This window comes from Mesoplodon densirostris, chromosome 4 (assembly GCF_025265405.1).
Source record: "Mesoplodon densirostris isolate mMesDen1 chromosome 4, mMesDen1 primary haplotype, whole genome shotgun sequence".
NCBI classification, from domain to species: Eukaryota; Metazoa; Chordata; class Mammalia; order Artiodactyla; family Ziphiidae; genus Mesoplodon; species Mesoplodon densirostris.
The window spans coordinates 61,698,863-61,710,331 of record NC_082664.1 but is presented as its reverse complement, the minus strand read 5'-3'; the positions used below and the strand labels follow the sequence as shown (position 1 = coordinate 61,710,331).

General features: G+C 37.6%; 1 protein-coding gene across 2 annotated transcripts in view; it reads left to right on the top strand.

Annotated features, from left to right (window-relative positions):
- Nucleotides 1-1,728: 1,728 nt before the first annotated feature.
- The window catches only part of MIA2 (MIA SH3 domain ER export factor 2), a 111,919-nt gene continuing 102,178 nt past the window's right edge, over nucleotides 1,729-11,469 (top strand). For both annotated transcript variants that reach the window (XM_060096284.1, XM_060096285.1), the window contains exons 1-4: nucleotides 1,729-1,843; nucleotides 3,550-3,683; nucleotides 5,837-5,923; nucleotides 9,467-10,697. In XM_060096284.1, coding sequence (XP_059952267.1) covers nucleotides 1,729-1,843; nucleotides 3,550-3,683; nucleotides 5,837-5,923; nucleotides 9,467-10,697 — 1,567 coding nt within the window. The remainder of the gene's footprint in view (nucleotides 1,844-3,549; nucleotides 3,684-5,836; nucleotides 5,924-9,466; nucleotides 10,698-11,469) is intronic.

Below are 11,469 nucleotides of genomic sequence, written 5' to 3'. Positions count from 1 at the left end.
TCTTTTATCTCTTGGGCTTCCCTGGTGGTGCAGTGGTTGAGAGTCCGCCTGCTGATGCAGGGGACACGGGTTCGTGTCCCGGTCTGGGAAGATCCCACATACCGCGGAGCAGCTAGACCCGTGAGCCATGACCGCTGAGCCTGTGCGTCTGGAGCCTGTGCTCCACAACGGGAGAGGCCGCAACAGTGAGAGCCCCGTGTACAGCACACACACACACACACACACACAATCTTTGATCTCAGAGAGGAGGCTTCCTACTAATTATTGGTTCTGGAAAACAAACAAATAGAAAACACACGTCTTTTTTTTTTTAGGACTTTGAAAGCAATAGTCTTTCATATTAGCTTGCTCAGGCACTAGAGGGGAGCGTGGTGTCATTCAAGTGCTGCATTCTGCAAAGTATGTATACCCTGGCATGCCCAAACACTGGGAAAAGGTACAGCAAAGAAGGGCTTAGAAAAATATTTTCCTGAGATTAAAATAGGACAACTTTGGTTTCCAAAAATCTACTGCGATCTAGTATTTTACACAAAAATTCCCAATGTAGGGATTTGATCCCTTTTTAGTGACAATATCTTTCAAATAATTTGATTTTCAAAACCTTATTGTTATTTTCAAATTATATATGCTCACTGATTTTTAAAAAGAAAGTCAGACAATAGAGAAAAATACAAAGAAGAAAGTGAACACAACTGGAACTCACATGATATATTCCCACCATATGGGGGAGGATTCTTTCAGACATCTCTCTCTTTCTCTTTATATATACAGAAATATGCATATGAATTTAAATACATAAAATGAAATTGTACCTTCTGTTTCCAGAATGGTATTGTTGCAGATGGAGTAGACATCTTTCTGTGGCAGATGACTTGATTCTTGGTGGTAAAGCATAGTGGTTGTGGGTAGGAGGAGTCACAGAGCCTAGGTTTTAATTTCTTCTCCACTCACTATGCGACATTGGGCAAGTGATTTAACCCATCTCTATATACCTTGGTTTCCTCATAATGCAAAAATGGGGATGATAATATTACCTACCTCAGAGAGTTGATGTGAGAGTAAAATCAGATCACGTAATTGTTTGACAGTACCTGCAACATAATAAGTACTTAATACATTTTAACAATCTTAACTAAATATAGGTTTCAACTTCATAGTAACACTGAAGGTTGTTAAAATATGAACGTGGGATATTTTTTTCAAATAACTTTCATCATGATAATCCCAAACCATTCTTTTAACATAAAATATTATTGCTTCTACGTATAACTATATCTCCACTGACGCTGGTATTTGCATGCAGCAAATACTATGAACGTATTGACTGATCTACCTGAAGACTTTAACAGGAGGAGATGAACTACCTTTTTATGAAGGCCTCTTTAAGAATTGTTCTGTGGAATGCAAGGTGCCTTTAAGCAAGAGAGTTTTACTGCACTGGCTTTATAAAACATGACTCCAAGTAAAAATCCCTGTTAATTATTAAACCCTTATGTATAATCTGGATACCTGACACTGCTGATACTGCAGATTGAGAACAGAGAGTTTTTGTCCCTCAAGTTAAGCCTAAACACTAACAGTAAAAGGTAGTTATCAAGGGATTTAAAAACCCCAAAACTTTTCCTCTTATATTTAGTAAAGAGTGTGGGGTATCTCCTGTTTTGGCTGGCATATCTAGTGCCTAAACAACTGGTTTAAACCTTGTTTGGGATTCCTGCTTGTTTTAGCATGGCGGATCTTGGAGTTCACAGAATCCTCCTTCTGGTTATTTCTCTGACAAAGTGTCTGGAGGGCACAAAACTGCTGGCAGACTTAAAAAAATGTGGTGACTTGGAATGTGAAAGTAAGTCGCTTTTCTTTTTTTCCTTCTTTTCCTCTAAAAATGAGGCTCTGAAATGATATAAAATGTTATTGTGGACATGTATGATAAAAATGAATGTTAATATCATTGAGAAATATTTATAATTATAAGGTATAGTACACTATGAAAGAGAAATGCTGGAAGCAAAGTATTTTGTGATAGTTTTTAATGTAAATATACAAAGATCAGCCTGATATATAAATATATAAGAAATTTTAAGGATATTAATCCAGATCTCAAAAACAAACTAATTAGCACTTTTACTATTTTTTAAGATCAATGTGATTGATTTGTATTAAAAAAGATATCAAGCCATTTGATAGTTATTTTTATGAAGCCCCTACATTTTTTAGTTTCTATTTCACAATCAGAAGTTTCTGATTCTCATGAGTTTTCTAAGACTGTTTTTATTTCAAACCATCATGATTTATTGTGTAAACTTTATCAAACATTAATTATTTCTGTGTTCCCTTATTATGCAAAAATACTGAAATCAGTGTTAGGAATACATAATTTTATTTATATCTTTGAATATTAAACTTCCTTCTTCTACAAAGAGAAATTAATTTTCATTTTATTGCTTAAGAACTTATTTTCTGAAATTGGCATTATGGTACAAAATGAATAGCATCCCAGTATATTAGAATTGCTTTATATTGTTCTATCCCTCCAGTATGTGAGAATTACTTCGAATTTGCAACATGTAATTAAAAATGCAAAATATTATTAGTATGCACATAAATGATTTAAAAGTAAATTTTTTATGTGTAAACATTTTCCTTAATCATTTGGATACATAATTTAATATATAGAGAATGTTTACTAGATGATGTTTTATAATAATTTCATTATAACAACTTTTCTTTCATTCTTTACAAACTCATTTTAGTTTCCTTAGGGCTAGGCACATAACATGGAAAGAGAACATTCAAATTTATAGTAATTGATAAAAGTTATTTTAACTTTAATTGCACGACTTAATGAAAATGTTTTACATATGCCAGTATAATTATAATCGTTAATAAGGTATGTATATTACTTTATGTGCTGAAGGGCTAAATCTAGCATATGTGTTTATGGTCATTCATAGTTATTAAGGGCCTATTATGTGCTGGGTCTGGGGGATGAGGGGTGTGTATCTAAGAGGGATAAAATGAAATGTAAGATAAGTTTCTTGTCCTCCACAGATTTTCATTCTAGTGAATGATGACAAGACAGGTCAATATGAAACAGTAAATAGTAATACAACATAAGGTTAATAGATAATATTGAAATTCAGAGAAGTGGCAGAGTAGGATGGACCAATTAGGGATGTCTTATAGCGGAAGTAGGATATGAGTTGTCCATGAAGAGAGACTGATGGGTTTTTAGAAAGGCTTAGGAAAAAACAGAAAGAAAACTCAGAATACAGAAGGTGGATGTTGCAGTGAAAAGAACTTCAGTTCAAATCTGGCTCCACCATTTATCAGGTGTGTGACCAACTCTTTGATACTTAATTAAAGGCTCATTTTTTAGTCTGAGATGAGATTATTTATCTCATAGGTCTGTTCTGAGGATTTAATAATAACAGTAATAAAAGGTATGAAAGAGCTTATCATGATGCCTGGAGTATAGTAGGTGCCAGAAGAAAACTAATTATCTTTTCCTTCCCTTCTCTACTGTGTGTTTTTCTCTGCATGTTTACATAGCTTTAATAAGCAGAGTCTTAGCCATAAGAGATTACAGAGGACCTGACTGTCGATACCTGAACTTCACTAAGGGAGAAGAGATATCTGTTTATGTTAAGCTTGCAGGAGAAAGTGAAGATCTGTGGGCAGGAAGTGTAAGTATCTAATCTTACAAATTGAATACAGAATAAATGACTAGCTTGCACAAGGATGCCTGGTGTTCATCTCTAAAGGAACTTTAAGAATTTCAAAGTACTTTATATATATATATTAAAAACCCTTAACATATTTAAACAAACAAAAAAATGGTCATGTTCAGTGCTGGTTCTAGAATTTCTATAAAAAGTAGCTTTGGGGAAGCCAGTCTGGTTGGGATGAAGGCTTAAGAGTGCCTTGAAATTACTTTTACAGAGCATGCATAGTTTTTGAACTTAGGTTTTATATTTATTTAGAGAGACTTTTAGAGGTGCCAGTGGAGATTATGGGATGACTAGGTAACCCCAGCCATCCCTTGGTGCTACCAATGGCCAAGTTTAAGAGAGACTGGGAAGTTTTAGTTAATCAGATTAAATGACATGTCTTGGGAATTCCCTGGTGGTCCAATGGTTAGGACTCTGCGCTTTCATTGCCGAGGGCGCAGTTTCATTCCCTGGTTGGGGAACTAAGATCCCACTTGGCCAAAAAAAGAAAAAAAAGACATGTGTTTCTGATCAACTAAAGGACTGAGTTGCTATTGAAGAGATCCTCAGAAAGATTAGTAGCCTAGGGAAGCGAGGTATATGAATTTTTCATGGAGAAAAAGAATAACTGAGAGAGACCACTATTTGGCCCAAAATCCTATTACACTGAAATGCCTAGATGCCTGAATCACCTCTCTGAATATACAAATAGAAAAATTAATGATTAATATTTTCAGTTGAATATAGGTTTGTATCTTAGATTATATCATGCCTTAGAATGAAAAGATACCATGACAAGTGATTTTACTCCCAAGCTGAACAAGCATGACTAACCTGATACATACATCATTTCCATATTGCGTATGCATAAGATCTCTTCCCTGTGTAGCCTCTGTGATCTTTATTTGAAGGAGCAGATTCTATTTGTGTCTATCCTGCTTTTTAGCATGAGGGGCTACATGACTGAACCTCAGACTGTTGTTGACCAGAATTGTTTACCTGGACTTTGCAGCTCCCAAGACTTCTTACTGCTTATGGTGCCTTAAACATGCCATTTCTTTGTCTTGAATGCATGGGAGGTATCCAATGCAACTATAAGGAAAATGACACAGTATCATAAGAGGAAAAGAAAGCATTCTTTCTTGTTTACTATGTGTGAAAATGATAGTTCCACACAAAAGCAGCATGTAATGTGTGGAGCCAGGATGAAGTTTCAACCACACTTGGTTTTGTGCCTTAGGTGTCTAGTCCAGGCAGATGACTGTTTAAGAAGCCACACTGTGTGGTTAGGACTCTGGGCTTTCATTGCTGGAGGGCCCGGGTTCAATCCTTGGTCAGGGAACTAAGATCCCACAAGCCCCACTGGCATGGCCAAGAAAAAGAAGCCACACTGTGGAGTTCATTCTGTCAGTTTCCAAATAATTGCAGCAACTGAAGAGCTGGAAGAATCACAGTTGAGGTATAATGGTGCTGAATCAAAGGGACAAAAGGAATATGCTGTTTAAAGTTTGACAGGGATGGGAAATGGGCTGAGAGTGGTTATGTGAAGCCTTCACCCTTGGGGGACATCTTGTATGCACTTAAACCGATTGAGAGGATCTCTGTTACCAAGGTACCCTCAGAAAAGTTGTATGGAACCAAATGCACCCTGGAAGACTCATAGATCTTTACTATCTTGATGAATCCACCTCAGTCCTTCAGAGTTTAAACATCTTACCCAATTTTGACATCCTGAAAATGCTGCATATGTCACAGCTCCATCTTGCTTGGCTACAGTCACCATTCTCTTGCTTTTTGATATTCCAGGTTTACTAGTGTAAATCTGTGGTCCTCCCGGGCAAGAAAGGTCATTAGGAACAGAAAAAGAAAGAAAATGTGTGGTTTTCCCTCTGAAATCTGAAAAAGTGGCATTTTATATCTTGGCCCTTTGTTCCCTCAGATTTATGCTGTTCTGTCGAGTAGCAAAAGGAATATGATTTCACTGACTTGCTTTTAGATGGTAAATGAAAGCTGTTAATGTTTGTAATTTGAAATAGATGAAAGCCAAGGACATGAAACAAAATTAAGCTCAATGGCTATTATTGCTCTGATCACTCTTACTTGCTAATCTTCATTCTTCATTTTGATAGAAAGGAAAGGACTTTGGGTATTTTCCCAGAGATGCAGTCCAGATTGAAGAGGTGTTCATATCTGAGGAAGTTGAAATATCAACAAAAGTGAGTAAACTCATTTCAGTTATTAATTGAATTTATGTATTTATTTATTAAGGAAAATTTATATTTTATTTTCTCTAACAAAAGAAATAGTTGTTGTAAACACCCAAGAATTCTCTTTTCCAATTACCAATAGTTTTTTTCTTCTTCTTTTATAATGAATGTATTATTTATTTTATTTTATTTATTTATTTTTATTAATTGATATTGGAGTATAGTTGCTTTATCAATTATTAACTGAATTAAAAATTTTTTGGCTAAAACAGTTTTCTGTGGTGTAAGTGCCCATCAGTTATACATCTTATATAGTGGATATATAAAATAGTCTGAAAACTCACTCTAGGAATAGCTTGAGTATGTGAATAAAATCAGGTAAGACGAGATTGATGACAAGGATTTTGCTTACTGAAAAATTAACAGGCAGTAGAGTATAGTGGTTAAGAGCATGGATTCTGGAGGTTAGACTGGGTTCAAAGCCTGACTCAGCCACTTAGTTGCCATGTGGTCTTGTGTGCCTTTTTTCTCATCTGTAAAATGAAGATGATGATTATAATATAGTGTTACCTCAACAAATTTATTGAGCAAAAAAAGAGCATATGTAAAGTACATAGAACAGCACTTAGTAAGTGCTATGTAAGTGTTAGATATTATTACTAATGTTATTGTCCTATATTATTACTAATGTTATTTTCCTACTGGGACAGAGTTTATTTCCCATCACACTCTCTAGGTCTCATATCTGTAAACCTCTTTTGCTGTTGGAGTTTTAAATGAGCTTGATAATGCTGGGCTTGATAATGAGAATGGGAATCAGAAGGTGACTCTTCAATATGTGAATTTGATTAGCCCATTTAATTCACATTCCAGGTTAAGCCTATTTACCTATTTACCATGAGGTCAGTGTGAAGTCAGTCTGCCTAGTTAAGTAAACTATTATCTGGCTCTTTTCCAGCACAAATTCTGGGATTAACTGTCTATTCACTGTATAACTACTGGTCCCGTCAGTTCTGTCTCCAAAATATATCTGTCTTCTCTTCATTTTTACTCTCCCCATAGCCCTGATTTAAAGCATCATTGTCTCTTGAGTAGAACACTGCAGTAGGTTTCTAACTGGTCTCCTTGCCTCTACTTTTGCCCTCTTCCAATTCATTCTCCAGACAGCAATGGATCTTATAGATACAAAACCAGAGAAATCAGATCATGTCATTCGCTTGGTTTAAAGCCTTTTTATGGCTTTGCATTGAACCTGGAATCAAGCCCTGACTCCTTACCCTGGCTCTACATGATCTGCTGCTGCCCCCGCTGCTGACCCTGTCACGTGCCACTCTCCCTGCACTCACTATGCTCCTGGCCACACTGGCCTATTGATAGTTCTTAGAACATGCCAAGCTCTTTCCTAGCCCAGAAACCCAAACGGGCTGTTCCCTCTGTTTGGAATGCTTCCCCTAAGTTCTTCACCTGGTTAGTTCCTTTTTATCCTTTAGGTCACAGCTGAAATATCAGTGCCTCAGAGAGCTCTTCCATGATGATTCTAAAGGAATTACTGATTCTTAATCACAGCTTACTGTTTACTTCCTACATAGCACTTATCACAATCTATAATTACATTTTTCTATTGTTTACTGTAGAATTTCAGCACCTGGCACAGTGCAGAGCACATAATAAGCATATAGAAAGCCCAAATTCTTTATTTTTTAAAAAACATGTATTTATTTAGGCTGCACCAGGTCTTAGTTGTGGCATGCATGTGGGATCTAGTTCCCCAATCAGGGATCGAACCCAGGACCCCTGCGTTGGGAGCGCAGAGTCTTACCCACTGAACCACCAGGGAAGTCCCTAGAAGGCCCAAATTCTTAGGTCAAATTCCCTGGGAAATAGACTCCGAGATGGATCTTTGCATCCAAGAGGTTTACTAGGGAGTACTCTTGGGAATAGCACCTGTGAGGGAATACAAGAAAAAGCAGGACTGGGCAGAGAAGTTTAACTGTGATCCAGTTGCAACAAAGGTTTCAGGTGATTCCATAAGGAGCTTTGAAGCTGGAATGGCCTTTCAGGCTTGTCCTGAATAGAGGCAAGGGGTTGGGCCTTTTTATCCTTGCATGACTGGCTCATCTGGGGTAGTGTAAACTTGGGCTAGGTTAGGCTAGTATTTACTAGAGACAGTTGCTATTTTGTGTGTGTGTGTGTGTTGTATGCGGGCCTCTCACTGTTGTGGCCTCTCCCATTGTGGAACACAGACTCCGGACACGCAGGCTCAGCGGCCATGGCTCACGGGCCCAGCCGCTCCACGGCATGTGGGATCTTCCCAGACCGGGGCACAAACCCGTGTCCCGTGCATCGGCAGGTGGACTCTCAACCACTGCGCCACCAGGGAAGCCCGACAGTTGCTATTTTAATTACTTGATTCATTTAATCCTCACAACACCTCTATAATGCAGGTACTGTCATTATTCTCATTTTACAGATGAGGAGACTGAGGCATAGAAAGGTCATCCTATTCACCCAAGGTCACAGAGCTAGTAAACGGCAGGATTAGGATTTGAACCCAGAGTGTTTGGCTCCAGCGTCTGTTGTTAATCACCTACGATGTTGCAATGCCAAAAAATACTGTAAAATTGCAATTCTGAAGTTTATTTTTGTAAAATTCTGAGCTTTATTCTCATTTCATAATGGTGATATCCAAAGAGCAGTGTATATCACTGTTTCATACCTTCAGATTAAAAAAAAATAGCTTCACCATTTTTCTTCTTGATGATTTGGTTGTTTTGTGAGATGAGCAAGGGGATCACTGCTTCCATCGGCTACATGCAATATCTCAATAAAAGAAGTCTAAGTGGGGACTTCCCCAGTGGTCCATTGGTAAAGAATCCACCTTCCAATTCAGGGGACACAAGTCCAATCCCTGGTCGGGGAATTAAGATCCCACATACCACGGGGCAACTGAGCCCGCACAGTACAACCACTGAGCTCGCACGGCTCAACCTGAATGCCGCGGACTACAGAGCCCATGTGCCCTGGAGCCCGCATGCCACAAGTAGAGAGAAGCCCACGTGTCACAGCTACAACCCAATGCCGCCAAAAAAATGAAGTTTTTTTTAGTTCAACTTCTAACCAGGCCTTCATGCTTTAGAGTCTTTGGTTTGTCTGAGCTGTGACCATGTGCTGTAAATTCCCCTCCCTGAAAGCGCTGCACAGCTGCATATGTCCATTCAGTGTACCCTTACCAGGAGCAAGATTTTGTGGCCATGTACCCCTGCTCACTAGAGTTTATTTGCAGAAAATACTCAATACTTGATTGCCTCTGCTTCTGAATTTCTTCAATTATTTGATAATAAATAAATCCTAATGCAAGAGGATTTTCATTTAGGTTTATATCATTAACCCTGAAAAGTCAGTTATGATACAAGTGTTTGAGATTAGGAGTTTTTGCTCTGCTGTTGAGCTAGTTGTGTGGCCTTGGGAAAATCATACTCATCCATTTTAAATGATTTCAGAGAAACAAGGAGTTTTTATATATTAATGTCCATCGTAACTTTTTTCTTTCAGGAATCTGACTTTCTCTGTCTTCTTGGAATAAGCTACACATTTGAAAATGAAGATAGTGAGTTAAACAGTGATAATGGTGAAAAAATATATCCATATGAAGAAGGCAAGGAGCCCAAATCTAGAGTATATGAAAGTGATTTTCAGATAGACCTTGGCTTTTATTCAACTTCTGAAAGTACTTTGTTTGAAGACCAATTTCCAGCATCAGAGGCTCCTGAAGATATCAGAAGTACTAGTGAATCAAAAGACTGGGAAGCAGTAGAAGCTGGAAATGTGGAACAGTATCCTATTCCAGAAGGGGATCATGTCCTACCATCCTCAGCTATTTCTGAAGTGAAAGGATGGTTTGGATTTGGAAAGGACCAAGCTGGAGAAAAGACTTTTGAATCAGTTACTGAACCTCTAGAAGAAAGCTCATTTCGAAGTAGAAAAATAACAGTGGAAGATGAGAACGACCCAGAGGGATTAAACAATGGTGAGCCCAAAACAGAACATAAGCAAGAACTTGAATCAGAATTTGATTCAGTGCCAAAGAAACAGTCTGAACTAGTGTCTGAGTCAGAGCACATCCTCAATCCTCAAGACACTGGTTGGTTTGGTGGTGGATTTACAAGTTATTTTGGTTTTGGGGGTGAGGATACAGGGCTTGAATTATTGTCCAAAGAAAGCAACCCACCATTACAAGATGTTCCTAGTTCCATATCCTCTGAGGAAGAACCCACCGTTCCGTGTACAGAAATATTAACAGAAAAAGAAGACACAGTCACTAATGATAGCTCAATTCTCAAGCCAAGTTGGTTTGATTTTGGTTTTGCTATGCTAGGATTTTCATATGCTAATGAAGATAAAATTATATCAGATGATGGAAAAAATGAAGAAGGTGGGGGAGATAAACATGGACAACCTCCAACAAGTGAATTTGACCCTGATAAGGAACAAGAAATAAAAATAATAAAAATTATGGAAACTGAAAATCAAATAGGCAAGAAAAGGGTCTTAGAGAAAACAGATGATTCTGATACTTTACCATATTTTAAAAAGTTCTTGTATACTTTTGACAACCCCTGGAACTTCCAGAACATTCTAAAGGAGACAGAATTGCCATTTCCCAAAGAGACACTGGATGAAAATAATGGAGGTGAAAATGATAAAAGAGAAGAATTTTCAGTTGAGTATTACCCCACAGATAATACAGAAGATATGATGTTGAAAAACGGATACAGTCAGCCAGGTTAGTATAAAAATATCTATAATATGATTTCTTTTTAAAAAATAATCTAATTAAAAAAATTATACAGCAGGTTCTTATTAGTTATCTATTTTATACATATTAGTGTATATATGTCAATCCCAATCTCCCAATTCATCACACCACCACCCCTCCCCCCCCACTTTCCCTGCTTGGTGTCCATACATTAAACATAATCTATTTTTAAGAGTGCAAATCATATGAAACATCCAGGAATCCATATTTCTCAAAATACTCAATAATCAACAACAACTTTATCAATTACCCTTTTATCAATTTCTGGTTTACTATGGGATTTAGTAGATTTTAATATCATAAAATAAAATCCCAAGGGACAAAGAATGATTGGCTATATATGGATATTTCAAGGAGATCTCAAGGTATTTTACAATAAGCTTTAATCAAACTATTATATATAAACAGGTTAAAAATATAAATAGTGCTAAGGTTTTTTTTTTTTTTTTTTTTTTTAACAAAAGCAATTTCTGTTCCCTCTGTCCATTTCTACTTCTACCTCTGTCCCAGGGACAATAATTTCCTTTATTTATTTATTTATTTATTTATTTATTTTCTTTTTGCGGTACGCGGGCCTCTCACTGTTGTGGCCTCTCCCGTTGAGGAGCACAGGCTCCGGACGCGCAGGCTCAGCGGCCATGGCTCACGGGCCTAGCCGCTCTGCGGCATGTGGGATCTTCCCAGACAGGGGCACGAACCCGTGTCCCCTGCATCGGCAGGCGGACTCTCAACCACTGTG